Source organism: Rhinopithecus bieti, unplaced genomic scaffold, assembly GCF_001698545.2.
Source record: "Rhinopithecus bieti isolate Rb0 unplaced genomic scaffold, ASM169854v2 scaffold_6710, whole genome shotgun sequence".
NCBI classification, from domain to species: domain Eukaryota; kingdom Metazoa; phylum Chordata; class Mammalia; order Primates; family Cercopithecidae; genus Rhinopithecus; species Rhinopithecus bieti.
The window spans coordinates 522,388-543,039 of record NW_016805362.1 but is presented as its reverse complement, the minus strand read 5'-3'; the positions used below and the strand labels follow the sequence as shown (position 1 = coordinate 543,039).

At 49.4% G+C, this 20,652-nt stretch overlaps 1 protein-coding gene across 11 annotated transcripts in view; it reads left to right on the top strand.

Annotated features, from left to right (window-relative positions):
- TACC2 (transforming acidic coiled-coil containing protein 2) overlaps nucleotides 1–20,652 on the top strand; it is a 263,416-nt gene that overhangs the window by 84,090 nt on the left and 158,674 nt on the right. For all 11 annotated transcript variants that reach the window (XM_017872250.1, XM_017872246.1, XM_017872248.1 and 8 more), the window contains 2 exons: nucleotides 1,598–6,874; nucleotides 7,390–7,503. In XM_017872250.1, the coding sequence (XP_017727739.1) occupies nucleotides 1,598–6,874; nucleotides 7,390–7,503 (5,391 nt within the window). The remainder of the gene's footprint in view (nucleotides 1–1,597; nucleotides 6,875–7,389; nucleotides 7,504–20,652) is intronic.

Genomic DNA, 20,652 nt, shown 5'->3' with positions numbered 1-20,652 from the left:
ATCACAATTATGTAAAATAACAAGAATTATACCCCAAACAATTGTGTAGGAAAATCAGGAAGTTCACTAGAACTCTGAAAGTGGCAAGCATGTAGCAGTATTTTTTCTTATTTTTTTCCTACATTTTTCAAACTTTGTGTTGGCCATATATTATTTTTAAAATTAAAAAATGCACAGCATTGGCTGGGCGTGGTGGCTCACGCCTGTAATCCCAGCACTTTGGGAGGCCGAGGCGGGCAGATCACAAGGTCAGGAGATCCAGACCATCCTGGCTAACACGGTGAAACCCCATCTCTACTAAAACTACAAAAAAAAAAAAAAAAAAAAAAAAAAAATATTAGCCGGGCGTGGTGGCGGGCATCTGTAGTCCCAGCTACTCGGGAGGCTGAGGCAGGAGAATGGCGTGAACCCGGGAGGCAGAGCTTGCAGTGAGCCGAGATTGTGCCACTACACTCCAGCCTGGGCAACCGAGTGAGACTCGTCTCGAGAAAAAAAAAATGCACAGCATTAAAACTATGTAGAATGAGCAACATAGTCCAAATACAGCATGTAATAAGCCATTTTATAATAACTGGATAGTTAGTTATGTGTAGCAAGTCCAAAATTTGGAGTCAAGTTCCCCCAAGTTCCCTGAGTTTCATTTTTTTCCTCACACATTACCCAGATAAATGTGTTCAAGTTAAGACAAATATGGATATGAAGGTGATTCAGCTCCCAAGAGTTATACATAGGTCATGTGCAGAAATTCCATGGCCAAATATAAATGATTTTTGGGTTATGCCTGTCACTGTCCCACCTGTTAAATGTGAAGAATCAAGTTAACTCTTACCAGGAATCGCTCTTTATTTCAAAGCCTGGCTTTGCTAACTTGTGCTTTTTCCTGAACATCTAAGGATCTCTAGGGGTGCTGGGGACCGGCCTAGAATCTTCACAGGACTGGTTCAAATCCCTATTATGATTTACTCTTATTAACAACCTTCTGGATTGTCAGCACGGTGGCTCACGACCATAATCCCCGCACTTTGGAAGGCTGAGGTGGGAAGATTGCTTGAGTTTGAGACCAGCCTGGGCAACATAGCGAGAACCAATCTGTACAAAAAATTTAAAAATTAGCTGGGCGTGGTGGTGCAAACCTGTGGTCCCAGCTACTTGGGAGATTGAGGTGGAAGGATTGCTTGAGCCGAGGAGGCTGAAGCTGCAGTGAGCTGTCGTTGTGCTGCTGTACCTCAGCCTGGGTGACAGAGCAAGACCCTGTCTTAAACAAACAAACAAACAAACAAAACCTTTTTGGGTTTCCCGCATTTTAGACTATTATAAATGAGTTGCCACATTTCTGTACTCACTGCTGACCAGCATGGAAGGTCCACACTGTGTTTGAGATGCCCTGCAGTGGTTTTTGGGGGAAACGAGGGCATGCATAATGGTTGTGGGAGGGGTACAGGGGGCTCTCACAGAGAGGAATGAGCTGCATGAGGATGCTGTGTCTGTGGTCTGGGCACTTGGTGGCCTTTTGTGGGGATGGTGGGGGGTGACCTGCCTGCAATGTGGCTCTGTCCTTGGCATCCATGATAACCAATGAAACATTAAATGTTTTCAGGGTTGGCAGCGTTGGGCTTGGAGGCTTCTGCACTGCTTCTGAGAGTTCTGCCAGCCTGGATCCATGCCTTGTGTCTCCAGAGGTGACTGAGCCAAGGAAGGACCCACAGAGAGCCAGGGGGCCAGAACGTTCTTTACTGCCCAGCCCACCACCACCCCAGGAGCGAGAGCACCCCTCGTCCTCCATGCCCTTTGCTGAGTGTCCCCCAGAAGGTTGCTTGGCAAGCCCAGCAGCGACACCTGAAGATGGTCCTCAGACTCAGTCCCCCAGGAGGGAACCTGCCCCAAATGCCCCGGGGGACGTCGCGGCAGCATTTCCCAGTGAGAGGGACAGCTCTACTCAAGACCAAGAGGTTGCTGCCATCCCCAGTGCTGGAAGAGACAGAGAACCGAAGGAAGAGGGACAGAAATCCTTCTTCTCCTTCTCCAGTGGCACTGACCAGTCACCTGGAATGTCACCAGTACCCCTCACAGAGCCAGTGAAGGCAAAGCTGTGTGGAAAGGGGGACCAGCCTGGTGGTTTAGAATCCCAGGGGAAAGAGGCTGCAGGTGGCTTTCCCCCTGTAGAGTCCAGGCAGGGGGTGGCTTCTGTGCAAGTGGCCCCTGAGACCCCTGCTGCAGCCCAGCTGGGCACAGAAAGCTCAACTGTCTTGGAGAAGCCCCCCCTAAAACCCAAGGCCCTGATCCCACAAGATCCAGCCCCAAGAGTCTCGGACAGAGTAACAGGCCAAGGGGAGGTGCCACCTCAGTATTTAACAGATGACTTGGAATTCCTCAGGGCCTGCCATCTCCCTAGGAGCAATTTGGGGGCTGTCCCAGAAGCAGAAGTGAATGCCACTTCCCAGGAGAGCTGCCAGCAGCCAGTGGGAGCACATCTGCCACACACAGAGTTGCCCCGGGGCTCGCCAAGTCCTGCCTTGGTGCCAGGGGCTGGGGGCTCTGGGAAAGAGGCTTTGGATACCAGTGATGTTCAGGGTCACCCACAGATAGGGATGCAAGGAACCGAGTCCAGTCAAGTTGTCTGTGTGGCAGCAGGTGGCCGACCTGAAGGGGGTTTGCTTGTGAGCCCTGAACCCTCCCTGCTCACTCTGACTGAGGAAGCACATCCAGCTTCAAGCCTCACTTCACTCCCAGCTGCTCAGATTCCTATTGCCATAGAAGGACCCGGATCATTGTCCAGGGAATCAGTTTCCAAGGCCGGGACGCTAGTTTCTGCAGATGCAGCCAAAGAGGTGGTGGATGCAGGGTTGGTGGGACTGGAGAGGCAAGCATCAGATCTTGGAAGCAAGGGAGAGCATCCAGAAGGGAGCCCTGGAGAGGTTCCTGCCCCATCACCCCAGGAAAGGGGAGAGCACTCGAACATGGAGCAAAGCCATGCGGTCCAACAAGGAGTACCACCCCCTCCTCTTCCCAGTGCACCAAGTGAAAGTACCAGAGGGTCACTGGGGCCAATGGATGGAGCCCAGGCCCATGAAGATGCCACAAGCCAAGCCGTGGCTAAAGAAGGAAGCAGATCACCTGGTGACAGCCCTGGAGGAAAGGAGGAAGCCCCAGAGCCACCTGATGGTGGAGACCCAGGGAACCTGCAAGGAGAGGACTCTGAGGCTTTCAGCAGCAAGTGTGATCCGGAAGTAGGCAAAGATGAGCTTTCAAAGCCAAGCAGTGATGCAGAGAGCAGAGACCATCCCAGCTCACACTCAGCACAGACACCCAGAAAGGGGGGTGCTAGGCACACGGATGGGCCCCACTCCCAGACAGCAGAGGCCGATGCATCTGGCTTACCACACAAGCTGGGTGAGGAGGACCCTGTTCTGCCCCCTGTGCCAGATGGAGCTGGTGAGCCCACTGTTCCCGAAAGAGCCATCTGGGAGGGGTCAGGATTACAGCCCAGATGTCCTGCCACCCTTCAGAACAGGGAAGGATTGGGAAGAATGGAGCCTTTCCTGACTTTAGAACCAGAAAAATCAGATTTTCTGCCAACTCCTGTTGCAGAGGTTGCACCCAAAGCCCAGGAAGGTGAGAGCACATTGGAAATAAGGAAGATGGGCAGCTGTGATGGGGAGGGCTTGCTGACATCCCCAGATCAACCCCGTGGGCCGGGGTGTGATGCATCGAAACAGGAATTTCATGCTGGGGTTCCACATCCACCCAAGGGGGAGAACTTGGCAGCAGACTTGGGGCTCACGGCGCTCATCCTGGACCAAGATCAGCAGAGAATCCCGTCCTGCCATGGGGAAGGCTGGATAAGAGGAGCTGCATCCGAATGGCCCCTACTATCTTCTGAGAAGCATCTCCAGCCATTGCAGGCAGACCCAGAGGCATCAGTCTCTGACGTGCTCACGGAGCAGGCCCAGCCACCTGAAAATGGGAAGGAGACTTCTCCAAGCCATCCAGGTTTTAAGGACCAGGGAGCAGATTCTTCCCAAATCCATGTACCTGTGGAACCTCAGGAAGATATGAACTTGCCCACTCATGGAGGACAGGAGCAGGCTTTGGGATCGGAACTTCAAAGTGAACTCCCCAAAGGCACCCTGTCAGATACTCCAACTTCATCCCCCACTGACACGCTTTGGGAGAGTTCTCCAACAGAAGATTCAGAATTGTCAGCACCAATGAGACAGAAGTTGCCTGCACTAGGGGAGAAGCAGCCAGAGGGAGCATGTGGTGATGGTCAGTCCTCAAGGGTCTCACTTCCAGCAGCAGATGTCTTAAAAGACTTTTCTCTTGCAGGGAACTTGAGCAGAAAGGAAACTTGTTGCACTGGGCAGGGGCCAAACAAGTCTCAACAGGCATTGACCGATGCCTTGGAAGAAGGCCGCCAGCATGAAGCAGCATGGCAAAGGGAGGCAGGAGCTTCTGAAGCAGCTGAGGGTTGTTCCTCACTCTGGGGCTTGAGTAAGAGGGAGGTGGCAAGTGGAAACACAGGGAAGGCCCCACCTTGTCAGCCTGACTCAGTAGCTCTCCTGGATGCAGTTCCCTGCCTGCCAGCCCTGGTGCCCGCCAGTCCCGGAGTCACACCCACCCAGGATGCCCCAGAGACAGAGGGATGTGATGAAACCCAGGAAGACAGGCAGCAACTAGTGCCGGCCCCGCAGCAGAAAATGGAGTGCCCGACCACTTTGGATGCAGAGGCCCCAGAGCTTCTTGCAAGTTTCCCATCAGCTGGGGAGCAAGGTGGTGAAGCGGGGACTGCTGAGACTGGTGGCAGCGCTGATGCAGGAGACTCAAGAAAGCAGCAGGCTCCAGAGAAACCCAGAGAAGCTACTTTGAGAGGTGGCTTCCTTCAGACTGAGCACTACCTTACCTCCGGGGAGGAAACTTCTACCTCTGCCCTCCGCGAGCCCTGCCAAGCTGAGCAGCCCACGGCCAGCTGCCAGGATGCCTTGCTGCTAGCCAGAGAGCTGGATGAGATTCCCAGGAGCACCGTGGATATTTCTACACACCAGGCTGTCCCAGACCCAAAGGAGCTCCTGTTGTCTGGGCCACCAGAAGTGGCTGCTCCGGACACCCCTTACCTGCACATCGACAGTGCTGCCCAGAAAGGAGCAGAAGACAGTGGAGTGAAAGCTGTTTCCTCTGCAGGCCCCAGAGCTCCTGGCGAAAGCCCCTGTCCTGTAGGGGAGCCCCCGCTTGCCTTGGAAAATGCTGTGTCCTTGCAGCTGTCTGCTGGCTCCCTCACCCCCCTCTTGCAACCAGGAGCTGAAGGTGGGGAAATCTCTGCAGTGCAAGCCAGCAGTGGCAGCCCCAAAGCCAGAACCACTGAGGGACCTGTGGACTCCATGCCATGCCTGGACCGGATGCCACTTCCGGCGAAGGGCAAGCAGGCAACAGGGGAAGAGAAAGCAGCAACAGCTCTGGGTGCAGGTGCCAAGGCCAGCGAGGAGGGCATGGCAGGTGATGCAGCAGGAGAGACAGAGGGCAGCATGGAGAGGATGGGAGAGCCCTCCCAGGACCCAAGGCAGGGCACATCAGGTGGTGTGGACACAAGCTCCGAGCAAATCGCCACCCTCGCTGGCTTCCCAGACTTCAGGGAACACATCGCCAAGATCTTCGAGAAGCCTGTACTCGGAGCCGTGACCAAACCTGGAGAAAAGGCAGGAGCTGGGATGAGTGCAGTGGGTAAAGACCTCACCAGGCCATTGGGCCCAGAGAAGCTTCTAGATGGGCCTCCAGGAGTGGATGTCACCCCTCTCCCTGCACCTCCTGCTCAACTCCAGGTGGAGAAGAAGCAAGAGTTGGCTGGAGAGGCTGAGATTTCCCTGCAGGATGAGGCTCTGCAGGATCCAGCTTCAGATAAGCTTCTGGGTCCAGCAGGGCTGACCTGGGAGCAGAACTTGCCAGGTGCCGGTGTGGGGAAGGAGATGGCAGGTGTCCAACCCACACTGAGGGAAGATGAGAAGCCAGAGGGACCTGGGGCAGCCTGGCCAGGCCTGGAAGGCCAGGCTCACTCACAGCCGGAGAGGAGCAGGCAGGAATTAGCTTCAGGTCTTCCTTCACCAGCAGCTACTCAGGAGCTCCCTGTGGAGAGAGCTGCTGCCTTCCAGGTGGCTCCCCATAGCCATGGAGAAGAGGCCGTGGCCCAAGACAGAATTCTTTCTGGAAAGCAGCACCAGGAAACATCTGCCTGCGACAGTCCACACGGAGAAGATGGTCCTGGGGACTTTGCTCACACAGGGGTTCCAGGACATGTGCCAAGGTCCACCTGTGCCCTGGAAGCCCCTTCTCCCCAGGGGGAGGTTTTGACTGTGCCTGAGGCCAACAGTGAACCCAGGACCCTTGACACGCTTGGGGGTGAAAGGAGGCCCGGAGTCACTGCTGGCATTTTGGAAACGCAAAATGCCCTGGGCAACCAGAGCATCCCTGCACCACCAACTGGAGAAGTGGCAGACACTCCCCTGGAGCCTGGCAAGGTGGCAGGCGCTGCTCGGGAAGCAGAGGGTGACATCACCCTGAGCACAGCTGAGACACAGGCATGTGCGTCCGGTGACCTGCCTGAAGCAGGTACTACGAGGGCGTTCTCCATTGTGGCTGATGACTTGGCACTGCCAGGAAGCTCTCAGGACCCAGCCTGCTCTGACAAGGCTCAGGGGATGGAGGGTACAGCTGCCCTTCATGGGGACAACCCAGCCAGGCCCCAGCAGGCTGAGGAGCAGCCAGGGCCTGAGTGCCCCGGTCCAGCTGGGGACAGGAAGGTGTGCGTCTCCTCACCTCCAGAACCTGATGAAACTCATGACCCAAAGCTGCAACATTTGGCTCCAGAAGAGCTCCACGCTGACAGGTACTTAAATGAAAAAATTCCCATGGGAATGTGTGGTCAGTTTCAAAGGTGATTCCCAGCCTGATGTTTAGGAGTCAGTTGCATAGGCGAGTTGTTTTCTAAAATCTGAGTTTTCCATATCTAATTGCTAAATGAACCTGCTTACCCCCTCTGGATGTCCTGAGGCTCTGAAAAATGTGAGAACCATGGTTGGAGGCTGGGAGTTGTTGACTATGTTCCTTTTCTTGTGTTCCTTAATTCATCTAACTTAAACCACTGGCAAAGTATCAACTGTTTACTGACTGGCTGTGCACTATTAGGTGGTAGGTTAGTCAGTCATATGTTTTTCTGGAGTCCAGATACATCTGCTTTTGAATCTGGATTTATTTAGGCAGGGGGCCCTTTATCCTAGGGATTTTTTTTTGTAGTAGCCACTTAAAACTTTAATTGGGAAATCTGTTTTTTTCAGTAGGACATGGGGAGAAATGCCCTGCTATCTACAATATCCTATCAATTGCTTTCTTTCATTATCCCAGAGAGAGCCCCAGGCCTGGCCCATCCATCTTACTTTTGGTTCCTAAGAAGGATGCTCCAAGAGTCATGGATAAAGTTACTTCAGATGAGACCAGAGGTGCAGAAGGAACAGAAAGGTCAGTGAAAGATATTGGTCTTTGGAAGTCCATGGTGGCTTCCTTAGATATAGACACACTGGATGTTTTGTAAAGGAGAGTAGTCCTTATACAGCCCGAGTTCTTACATAAGAAAGAAGCAAATGGCCATTCCCATTTTATGTACAGGTACAGCAGTACCTGGGATGACTAAAAGCTCCGTTGTTGGAAAAGGGATTGAATGAGTTGCTTTCATACTTGAGTTTAATTTATTACCTTAAATTTAAAAAGTCAGTCTGGGCACAGTGGCTCACGCCTGTAATATCAACACTTTGGGAGGCCAAGGCAGGAAGATCACTTGAGCCCAGGAGTTTGAGACCAACCTGGGCAATTTGGTGAAACCCCATCTCTAGAAAAAATACAAAGATTAGCCAGGCACAGTGGCATGTGCCTATAGTCCCAGTTACTTGGGAGGCTGAGTTGGGAGGATTGATCATTTGAGCACAGAAGGTGAAGGTGCAGTGACCCGTGTTTGTGCCACTGCACTCCACCCTGGGTGACAGAGAGCCTGTCTCAAAAAAGAAAAAATCTTTACTGAGATGCAATTCACATACCATATAATTCACTCATACGATTCAGTGGCTCGTAGTATATTCACAGTGTGTAATCATGGCTACAATCAATTTCAGGTTATTTTCATCCCCACAGAAAGAAACCCTACAGCCCCTAGATATCATACCCCAGCCCCATACCTGCTGCATCATCTCTAGGCACCCGCTCATCTAGTTCATTACGTCTTGATGCAAATGGGTTCAATGCTGATTTTGTCTGCGAAGCAGGAATGGCTCACCAACAGCAGTCACACTCCAGGAGATCTCCAGATTCAAGGAGTGTAAATGTAACCATGAACAAGTGACTTTCGCACTTGCAGTGTGCCTGCCTGTTCTTTTCTACGTGAAATGCCACCTAGTGTTGTGCAGAAACTGCTGCTCAAAGTTTCATCCTTTTGGGGAGATGGAGATATTGTGCACGTACACAGACACACAGTGAACAAACTTTCCGCCTCCCTAGGCCTTTGGCTGTTCTGGTGCTGTGTGTGCACACACACACATGCATATACACTTGTGTGTATGAGTAGGGTGGAATCAGACTTTAAATTAGTACCTGTGTACCCTACCAAACAGCTGCAGGCATTTTATAAATGATCTGATTCATATTTTGCACGTTCGGAAAGAATGCACGATCACCTGTTTTTCGAGTCTGAACACTTCCACTGACACCCAGCTGCCTCTGCTGCCTGTCAGTAGTGACTCCCATAGCTCTGGGCCAATGTGGATGTGGGCGTGTGCTGGCCAAACAGATGCCAGTTTAATCTGCATTTGACACCCTTTTCTGCTACTGACTTAGGGTACAATTTCCTGCAGCCTTTGCTGTTATGTATTTTTTATATTCCCAGTTCAGGGGCAGGAGAAGTATCTGTCTAGCTTGGAAAAGTCTTCCCCACCCCAAAAATGACCATATCAGGGCCTTCTTTCAGAGTCCTTAGACATGTTAGCACCTTCTTGAAGAACGCAGGGCCAGACATATAGCAGTACAATAAATATTGTACTCATTGTTTTAATTACTTTAAATTGTACAATTAAAATTTATAAAGTAGTATTATAAATTATCGATTTTTTCCAGAATACCTGTGAGGTATAGAAAAGTAGATAGAGAAGGGCTGGGTGAGGTGGCTCACACCTGTAATCCCAGCACTTTGGGAGGCCGAGGTGGGCGGATCACGAGGTCAGGAGATTTAGACCATCCTGGCTAACACGGTGAAACCCCGTCTCTACTACAAAATACAAAAAATTAGCTGAGTGTGGTGGCAGGCACCTGTAGTCCCAGCTACTTGGCAGGCTGAGGCAGGAGAATGGCGTGAACCCGGGAGGCGGGGCTTGCAGTGAGCCAAGATCGCGCCACTGCACTCCAGCCTGGGTGACAGAATAAGACTCTGTCTCAAAAAAAAAAAAACGGAAAGTAGATGGAGAAAAATTCACAACCAGAATACCTACCAATTATTATTTCGTATTTTAGTATATTTTCATTTTAGCAGATTTTAGTGCCCTCAAAACACTCTTTAATGTTTTAGTGCTGTCAAAACTCTTTAAAACTAAAACAAATCCTTAAAAAATTATTTATTTATTCATGTATTTATTTATTTTGAGACAAGGTCTCACTCTGTCACACAGGCTGGAGTGCAGTGGCACAATCTCTGCTCAATGCAGCCTCGACCACCCCAGGATCCTCCCACTTCAGCCTCCCTAGTAGCTGGGACTACAGGTGTGTGCCACCATGCTCAGCTTATTTTTAATTTTTTGTAGAGATGGAGTTTCACCATGGTGCTCAGCCTAGTCTTGAACTCTGGGCTCAAGCAATCTTTCTGCCTCCGCCTCCCAAAGTGCTGTGATTACAGGCGTGAGCCACCATACCCAGCCTAGAAACAGATCTTCATGGCTGAAGTTGCATGACTGATTATGGTGTTAACAGCAGTGGAAATTTAGGTTCTGATGGTGTTCCAATTCACTTTGTTCCTGCTGAGACTTTTGTACTCTCTAGAGCTGCTCGGTCTGGTATAGCAGCTCCTGGCTACGTGTGGATGGAGATGGGCTGTAAGTGTAAAATACACACCCAATGTTGAAAATTAGGACGAAAAAAAGAAAATACATCACTAGTCATTTTGAATATGTTAATTATATGCAAAACAATAATATTTTGGATCTGTTGGGCTAAAATATCTATTGGGCTAAAGTTAACTTCACTTATTTCTTTTTTTCTGTTTTTTTTTTTAATGTGGCTCCCAAAATTTAAAAAATGTCATATGTGGCTTTTGAATACCTGGCTCACATTCTATTTGGATCATTTGCCTCCAGAAGCTGCTTTTCCTTGGTCTTTGAAGGAAATAGGGTTGTAAAAAATTGCCCTTCCCTGTACTTTGGGCTCTTGGGGAAAAGGCTTCCTAACATTGGTTGAGAGTTTTTGGAAAAAATTCAGATTGGACTCTCTCATCCAGCCTGCCAGGTTGGGAATGCTTCTTTCTCTTGAGGCAGAGGCTCTGAACTTCGTGCTTGTGAACCCATCCACCATGAGGAAGCCGTGTCCGTAGACCTGGACAGGTCTCGGAGGAAGTCCTGCCAGGCCAGGGGCTGTACTTCCTGGGAGGGGCAGGTGTTGTCTTTGATGGTGACAGTCAGCAGCAGTCTGGGGGAGGCTGGGTGGCCAGACTTCAGTGGACACTGCCAGGAGCTGTGGTGGCGATGAATTTCAGGGACAGGTCTCTGAATTCACACCCCAGCTCTGCTCCTTACTAATTACATACCTAACCTCAGTTTGTTCCTCTGTAGAATGGGGATGACAACAGTTGTACCTGCCTCGAAGAATTGCCATGAGGGTTAAATGAGATCCTTGATTCAAGTGCCAGAGCATGCCCGTTCTGGTGCCCAGTGGGTGTTAGATTCCCTGTTGTTCTGTGATAGTCATTTCTGGTGCAGTGACCTGCATGATTATATCTCTCTTCAGTGTGGAGATGGTTTTGGGATCTCAGTCTGTTCTCCTGAGGTTGAAACTTCAACCTGACTGTCTTTCTTTCCCAGTGTTGAATTCTTTCTCTGCTAAAATATTTCAATGGCCGAGGAGAGTGAATTCTTTCATACCCCATACTGCACAGCCCAGAGTGATCTGCTACAAGTTAAAATTTTGAGATTGTGTTTCATTGTAACACTCTTGAGTATCTTTGTGTACCATATTATATTGTATTTCACCATCAAAATACTGTTTCAAGTTACCTCCAGAACAAAGCAAAGCAAAATCAGGTTTTTTATGATCTTGCTAGTTATCAGGTGATATGCTTCTGTGGATTGCATTTTGAAGATTCTACCGATTTGAATAGGGCTGATACCACATATCAGATTCAATATCTAAGAAATGTGTGTTTTTCTATTTTAGTGACAGGCTAGTTTGATAACCTAATCTCATACACATGTCCAGGAAGATAGCATAAATTTGTTTAGTGCTTTATTGTCCATCTTATGAAGTCAAATTGGCATTGCTAATGGATGTGGTATGGATATCCCGTGGCTTTGCCTACCTCCAGCCATACTTCACACCCATGGGGGTCTGTGTGTCCCACACTCTGAGAAGCAGGCACTCTTCTCACTCTGAGAAGCAGGCACTCTTCTCACTCTGAGAAGCAGGCACTCACAATGTATAGAAATGTATAGAATGGAACGTACAGAGACTGGCTGTGCATTTCTGTACATTGTATGATCCTCCCTGTGGAAGAGCCTGGGACTCAGAGATAGCCTCATGTTAGTTTCAGGTTGTTTTGCAAAAGGTGCTTGAATCAATTTCACCTATGTACATATACAACTATCTTCCCTGTTAGTGGGAAGTCTAGAATTTGGCATTTTGGTTATATAGCACTAATGTTCAGACATGTAGTTCTGGATTAATTTGGATATCACCAAGCTTGTCATTGCTGAATATGTGTTTAAAAGGAGTCTCTCTCTCTCTCTCTCTCTCTCTCTCTCTCTCTCTTTTTCCATTTAGGGAAATGGTTGGAAAGGTATTTTCAAGTATTAGTGGATTTTAAGAGAATTAAATTGTTCCCAGATGCTTAGGGTCTTTGTGTAAACCTAGGCTGAATGTGGAAGGGCAATTGGATTGAAAAGTGGAGGGAGGGAGGACAGAGAGGACAGCTGGCCTCCCGTCAAGGAAGCCCTGGCTGGACCTGAAAGCCTCACTGGAGCCGCTGCTCTCTCTTCCTCCCACGCCTTCTTCCCACTTGGTCTCTGTTTCTTCCTTCTCTCTCCACTCCTGTCTAAAATTACCAGCTGTGACACCATGTTTTCAAGTTTAAGAATAAGCTTTTACAGGGTGGCCACAACTGTATAAATTAAGGAAAAGAGAAAACAACATTCAAGCACAGTTCTCTTAGCAGACAAAGCCAGGACAACAGACCTCACCCCCAATTTTATATGACATAGGAAATCGACACTTGGTAATGTCACAGCAATACTCTTCTCAAATGGGAGGCAGTTAAGTTAGACACATGCATTCACATCTCATTGGCCTCTTATTGGCTTCGCTACCTTGGAGAAGCTGCTTAACTTTTCCATCCTCAGTTTCTCTCTCTATAAAATGGGAAGATAACATCTGTCTTTTAGGATTGGGGTTCGGATAAAATTGGAATGTTTCCAAAGCCCCTAGGATAATGCCTGGTATATGGTAAGTGTATGATTACAACGGTAACTACTCTTGTAATTTGAAATGTATTTCTTCAAAAGCATCCTGGAAATTAAGCAAAAGGAAGCAATGCCCAAGATCTCCAAATGAAATGATAACAGATCCTGCAGGAATCTGTCAACGCAGGAACTGGATGAGTGTCTGTCTCCAGCCCTTCCACGTCTCTGAGGCTATTTCTGTCTGTCAAGTTGGGGGCTCCACGAACCCTGCTTTGCCCACAAGGAGCTCATTATGTGAAATGAGATCACAGATTCAAATGTACTTAGGAAGCTAAAGCCTCTACAAATTGGTGTCTTATCAATAGCTTCAGTCACTATAAACAATCATATACAAAAGTCAAGGAGCCTTTGAAAATGCAGCCTTTATGTTCCGAAGCATCTGTGTTTCATAAGTAAAATGAATTTCCTGAGAGGTTAATCTGTCATTTGGAAAAGCTTCAAGTATCTTTATTTATTTATTTTTAGCGATAAGGTCTTGTTCTGTCTCCTAAGATGGAGTGCCTTAGTGAGATTATAGCTCTTTCTAACCTCCAATTCCTGGGGTCAAGCAACTCTCCAGCCCCTGTGCCTCCCAAGTAGCTGATATTGCAGGTGCGTGCCGCTACACCTAGTTAATTTTTAAATTTTTTGTAGAGATGGCATCTCACTATGTTGTCCAGGCTGGTCTCAAACTCCCAGCCTCAAACAATCCTCCCACGTTGGCCTCCTAAAGCACTGGGGTTGTTATAGGCATAAGTCACCATGTCCAACCCTCCATATCTCTTTAGAAACTGAGTTCATGAAGCACCTGCACAAAGGGCAGCAGCCTCCTTGGAGGCAGGGGCTGGATTCTCTGTCTCCAGGTGGCTGGGACAGGCACACCACCACCTTGGCTTCTGGCTCTCCAGAGCTTGGAAGCCTGTCTGCCCCCTTGTCCCCTGTTCACGCTGCACTTGAACCTATAGCATGGAAGAGCCGCTCACTACCACTTCAAAGTCAAGGGCCAGTTTCATTCAGGTCAAGGTGGTGATTTCCCAAATTGAATGTCTCCAGGCTGACCTGCTCCTTTCTGGGAACCTGTGATTACGGCCACCGGTGGAAGCCACTGTGTTTGACCTGGGTTTGGGTTTTGTTTCAGCAGCAATGTTTGAGAAGTGAATATTTTACACTGTAGCTGGTGAGAGCTGGAAGGAAATGTGGGGGCATTCTTATTGAGCGCCCCCCCATACTTTATGGAGGAGGAAACTGAGGCTCGGAATGGGGATAGAGCTAGGGGGCTAACTAGCTGCAGAGCTAGACCTGAGTTCTGGCCCCTGATGGCAGGTTCCCCCCCAGATGCCTATGCTGAACTGGGGACCCTCCTCAGGAGGGGGATGGGGCTCCTCCTTTCACCAACACCGGCCACCCCAGTTCTACTTCTAGGTTTTTGAGAAAAGACCATGTGATTCTGAGGTCTAGGGTGCGACAAGCACAGGCCTCAGAGTGGACAGGGCTCAGGTTCTAGTTCTGTGATCCTGGGGGCATCGCCTCGCAAGGCATTTGACTCACCTGTAAAATGGGGTGACATAGTACCTCTTTACAGTGCTGTTAGAATTAAATGAGCCACTTTATTGAGAGTGCCTGCCACAAGTGCTCTGTGTAAGTTCCTTTCATTTATTTCTCCCTCTGGGCCAATGCACTTCCACACCGCAGCAGCATGGTTCTTTCTCACTTCAACCCATAGGTGGGTGCTGTTTGTGTACCCCTTTTCCAGATGAGGAAATGGAGGCTCCCAATGGTGACATGGCTTGGTCAAGGTCAAAAAGCTAATAAGAGCTGGAACTAGGACTAGAACCTCAAGGCTTTTCAGACATCAGATGTACGTTCAGAACGCTGATCATTCTCTTACTAGCCAGGTGGTGTCCTGGGGAGGCGCCCTGTTCCCTACGGCAATGCTGTCTACTGAAACTTCTTAGTGATACGAATGTCCTGTGTCTCCATTCTCCAATATGGTCGCTGCTGGCCACAGGCTGCCAGCGAGCACTTGAAATGAGGCTGGTGCCACTAAGGAACCAAATTGTTAATTTTGTTTAATTTCAACTAATTAACATTTATAGTGAAATACCCACATGGGGCTATGGCTTCCACACAGGACAACCCAACTGGAAGCCAGTGTTTCTTTGCATTACATCAGAGGCTAATCCTCACCATCAGAGCCAGTGGGTTTGGTGAGACTCTGTGTGTGACGCCCTGGACGTTTCTCAAGCACCTAGTGGTGCTTGGTGAGTATTAAGCCCCCTTCCCCTCGCTGGCTGGCTCTGTAAGTGGGGAGACCAAGTGGTTGTGTCTCTGGAGTGGAGGCTGAGGTGTGTTCATGGCACATCTGCTCAGTAATGCGGATGAGCAGGAGGTGTCTTTCCTGCACCTAAGGAGGTCTCGCATTGCACCTGGGGGCTTGGCTTCACTATGGGACCGCACGTCCAGGCCTGCAGACCCATATCTGAGCTGGCATTGTAAGAAGCCCTGGATGGCCCAATGAACTGGCTCCTGACAGCAGCACTTGTGGTAAACCCTCCCTGCCCACAAACCACCCAGTGGCCACACCTACAAGAGTGCCCCTCACCGGCCGGGCATGGTGGCTCACGCCTGTAATCCCAGCACTTTGGGAGGCTGAGGCTGGTGGATCATCTGAGGTCAGGAGCTCAAGACCAGCCTGACCAACATGGTAAAACCCTGTCTCTACTAAAAATACAAAATTAGCTGGGCATGGTGGTGTATGCCTATAATCCCAGCTACACAGGAGGCTGAGGCAGGAGAATCACTGGAACCCAGGAGGCAGAGGTTGCAGTGAGCCGAGATCGCGCCATTGCAGTCCAGCCTGGGCGACAGAGTGAAAGTCCGTATCAAAAAAAAAAAAAAAAAAAAAGAGAGTGCCCCTCACCAGACTGGGAGGGAGCCCAAATGGGCAGACATACGGTTTTTCCATTGATGTCTCTGCACTGTTCCTGTCCCGAAAACCTGGCAGGATGCAGAACAGGCCCCAGCTTAACAGCATCTCAGCCCCTTCTTTCTTCTCTACTTTCTTAATGCCTATTAAGTTGTCCAGTGTTGAATATTTTAGCAGCCTGATGACTCAGATGTAGACTGTGAAAGTGTTTCTTTTTTCAGGGAAGGCACTGGAACAGGTCTAGTTACAGATGCTCTTAATGCCCTTTTGCAAGCCTGGCCAAGGGTGTTTAGGAATAAAAACTTTCCCGGTTGCTGGGCGTGGTGACTCTCACCTATAATCTTGGCACTTTGAGAGGCTGAGATGGGAGGATCGCTTGAGCTCAGGAGTTAGAGACCAGCTTGGGCAACATAGTGAGACTCCATCTCTACAAAAATAAAAATAAAAGTAAAAATTAGCCTGATGTGGTGGTGCATGCCTGTGGTCCCAGCTATTCGGGAGGCTGAGGTGGGAGGATTGCTTAAGCCCAGGAGGTCGAGGCTGCAGTGAGCCAAGATCACACCACTGTACTCCTAGGTGCAGTCTGGGTGACACAGTGAGGTACTGTCTCAAAGAAAAGGAGGAAGAAGAAGAAAAAGAAGAAGAGTAGGAGGAGGAGAAGGAGGAGAAAGGAAGAAAGAAGAAGAAACTCAGGGGAAGGGAGTCTATGTCTTGAGAGTGGGCAGGGTGGGCCTAGTGAGGACCCCAATGCACAGTGGATTTCGGTCAGCACTCAGTTCTCAGGCCAGGAGTACTTGGTGGGAGAAGAGTGGACCTCTGAAGCTGCCCCAGCGGAGGGAGAGGGCCCTGGGAGCAGTAGGGAGGAGAAATGAGGCTTACGATGAGATCAAGCTGGAGGCTGGGGTTGGTAGGTGGCTGGAGTTTAAATCCCGGCTCCCACTTGAGAGTGATGCTGGGTGCTATTAGGACTGCCCCAAGCCTCACCTTCTTTGCAGGTAAATGGGGCTGACAACGTCTCCTGGGGGTAAAGGAGGGTTTCAGTGGGGAGAAGATGAGACGAAACACGGCACACCCTACACAAAGTCAGCTTGCAGTGGAGACTTTGTGGACAAGGTCCCTGAGCTGCAGGGGGTCTTCTGGGCAACTCCATCCCCACAGCCAGCTCAGCAGCCACGCAGCAAATGTGCACCCAGGCAGGTACTTAGAAGGAGAAGCCGAGGGCTCTCCCACGAGGGAAGAGCTGAGATGAGCTTTGAGGACATGCTGGGTACAGGCTCCTCCGCTAGAAAGAGGTTTGGGGTAAATGGTTAAGTGGGTAGGTAAGTAGGTTGATGTGGGGCAAGTGAGCGACAGATATGGTTTGTTGAGTACCAGCCCAGGGCCCAGCACACACCTGAGGAGTAAACCATTCACGGGCTCCTGTCTGCTCACTGTGTACCTTGTAGGATCAGGAAGTTGGACATCATGATCCTAGGTTGTCTTTCTAGAAATGTTTGCTTAGATATGTGTTTGTGGCCATTTTGATAGAGAGTTGGTCTTGGCCTCTGGCTAAGAGAATAAGCTATGATCTTGTTTCTTAGAGAATGTTAGATTTGCAGGGCATGGCTCTTGGTTACCCAGCACCTGATACCTTGCATGAGGCACCCTCGGCACTGCATATGTGTTTGCTGCATAATTCAACACAACGAGCTATCAGGTGAGTCTGAGGGTTCCTATCCTAGAAAACAAGGTCAGACAGCACTTTGGAGGCAGGCAGCTGCATCTAACTTCCGGCTCTGCTATTAGACTCTTTACCCTCCAGCAAGTTCCTTAGCCTCCCTAAGCCTCAGTTTCTTGCCTGAAAGATGTGTATAATGCTAGGGTCCACCACAGAGAGTTACATAAAAAATGTGTGAAAAGCTTAGCAAAGTGCCCGCCTGGCATGCAGTAAGCACTGAGGTATCAGAGATTACTGTTTTTTATTGCTATCATCATTTAAATGATTATAAGACTATTATTAAGGTAGATTAATGGTAAGTACCTGTGTTTTTACACATGGGTTCACAGAGTTCACGTACATCTGGCCTGGATTCGTTGGAATGTGCCACTACCCTTTAATGCTTCTTCCCGTTCTGTAGCCTCAGCCTCCCAATGGGGGTGGCTCTCTATGTTGCAATATTGTATAGGATGCAAAGTGGAGCCATCTGGCACCCATGGGGAATGCATTCCCTTCCTTGTGGAAACTAGGGCTTTGGGGTTAACCTCTTGCCAGGAGCGGCTGCAGAGAGGCTGCAAGCTAACATTAGTGGGTGGGAGTGCGCCTGTGTGGTGAGCACAGCTGTGCTAAGCACATCTCATGGGACAAACCCCTCAACTATTTTGGCATGACATTTTGAGCTGTGAGCCCATTCCAAACCTCCTAGAGGAAAGGACAGGGTGAAAAGTCATCTGGCCCTGCCTGCCAGATGCCATAGCATAATAGCTGGAGGAGTAGACCCTTCCTGGCAAGTGACCAGGCAGCTGGTATTGAAACATATACATGGCCAGAATTGGCAGACTGAGAATTCGGGGAAGAGTGGGAGTGCTGAGCCTGGACTTAGGTCTCAACCCCAGACCAGACTGCCTTTCCAGGCCACCTAGGAAGGATGCTCCTCTGGCATCCGAGGCTGGGTAGCAGGGAAGCTCACCTTTGAGATGAGGTACCACCTCATGCCTGGCTTGGGCATTCATAGTCATTCATTGTCTCCTTCCGACACACTCAGCCGGTAGGGGATAAAACTCCAGTTTCAGCAGAACGTTCTCCTTTTGAACTCTAAGCTGAGTCTGTCCTCCCCAGCAGCATCCACATACTTCCCAAATTGTGGTGAATTAAAGAAGCTGCAAGCACTGGCCCAACTAGCTTTTCCTGGTGGTTTTTCGGCAACCCTCCTGCAAATGCTATCAGCCAAGCAAAGGAAAGCCAGGGCCTCACAGCACAGAGGCTGCAGCTTAATTCAGCTTAACTTTGTTTCTTTACAAGTAGGCTATAAATTTGTGGGAGATAAAATGCACTTAATGCTCACTGCAGGGTTTAGTTTTGTTTTTTTTCATGAAGATGGGAAGCTTATGTGTTAGGAACCACCAGGGTCCTGTTGAAGCATTGTGTATACCTCTCATTTAGTTCATATTTTATCTTCAATGGAGAAGATTCTGTAAAAATGGAATGTAGAAAATTGCCCCTCCTGGGGTGACATTTTTGCTTTCAGAAACTCTTTGGGGCTGGGCACAGTGGCTCATAACTGTAATCCCAGCACCTTGGGAGGTCAAGGCAGGTGAATCACCTGAGGTCAGGAGTTCAAGACCAGCCTGGCCAACATGGTGAAATCCATCTCTACTAAAAATACAAAAATTTGCCGGGCGTGGTGGCGTGTGCCTGTAGCCCCTGCTACTCGGGAGGCTGAGACAGGAGAATCACTTGAACCTGGGAGGCGGAGGTTGCAGTGAGCTGAAATTAAGCCATTGCACTCCAGCCTGGGCGTCAGAGCAAGACTCTGTTTCAAAAAAAAAAAAAAGAAAGAAAGAAAGAAAAAGAAAAGAAACTCTCTTTGCATTCTGCATTTGGGGACTGTGACTGAGTCTAGGAGGAAAGCTGTAACTCTTCCCTGCTCCTTTCTGAGAAGGAAAGGTCCTGAAAAGCCACTGGCTCTAAGGTCTAACAAAGGCCATTTTGTGTCTTCTCTTCTTTTTTTTTTTTTTTTTTTTTTTGAGATGGTGTCTTGCTCTGTTGGCCAGGCTGGAGTGCAGTGGCCCGATCTTGGTTCACTGCAACCTCCACCTCCTCGGTTCAAGCAGCTCTCCTGCCTCACCCTCCCAAGTGGCTGGGATTATAGGCACGCACTACCACGCCCAACTAACTGTTTTGTATTTTTAGTAGAGACGGGGTTTTACCATGTGGGCCAGGCTGGTTTCGAATTCCTGACCTCAAGTGATCTGCCCGCCTTGGCCTCCCAAAGTGCTGGGATTACAGGCATGAGCCACAGTGCCCAGCTGGGTCTTCTCTTCTTAACCCCTTTTCGTTTGGTATAAAAATGTGGAGAAAGGTATGAGTGCAGAAGCAGGCCCAGACTGTAAAGACATAAGAGGCAGGAACTCCAGTGTGGCTGAGAGCTTTTGGCCAGACCCATGTGCCTGTGTCTCTGGGTGACCCCTCTGCCTGCCTTGCCCCTTCCTTTACCTGTAGCCCATGATGGGACCACATTCTGGTTCAAGAGACAGTAGAGGCTCAGACAAACATAGTTCTGTGAAGCCTTCCCAACCCTTCCACTCCCCAGGAGTACCCCCATCTCCCACCAGAGTAGTGAGGTTCCTTTCTGTAGCTTGACAGTAATTTTAAGACAAGGGCAAGTGTATTACAGTTTGGTGAATCAGATTTTGTCATTTGTAGAGGAGATTGGGTGTTTTGAGCTGGACAGATCTGGTTCAAATCTGCTGCTTATTCACTGTAGGACATTCGTCATATTACTTAGTCTCATGAGGTCTCAGTTTCCTCACCTGCAAAATGAGTATAAAATTAGTACTTACCTCATGAGGATTCAGTGAAATAGTGCACTGGAAATGCTTGACCAGAGCTGGCACATCTATCACCCAAGGACCATCTCTCACTACTGGAGAGAGTCCCCCACAATGGCAGGGACTGTGCCTGGTCCCCAGTCCTTAGCACAGTGGGCTGCACATAGTAGCCCCTCAACAAATGTTTATGGAATGGTTGTGTTTAGCTGGGCAGGGTGGCTCACACCTGTAATCCAGTACTTTGGGAGGCCAAGGCTGGAGGATCGCTTGAGTTCGGGAGTTCGAGACCAGCCTGGGCAATATGGCAAAACCCTATCCTTTTTTTTTGAGACAGAGTCTTGCTCTGTCGCCCAGGCTAGAGTGCAGTGGCATGATCTCGGCTCACTGGAAGCTCTGCCTCCTGGGTTCACGCCATTCTCCTGCCTCAGCCTCCAAACACCTGGGACTATAGGCGCCTGCCACCATGCCCAGCTATTT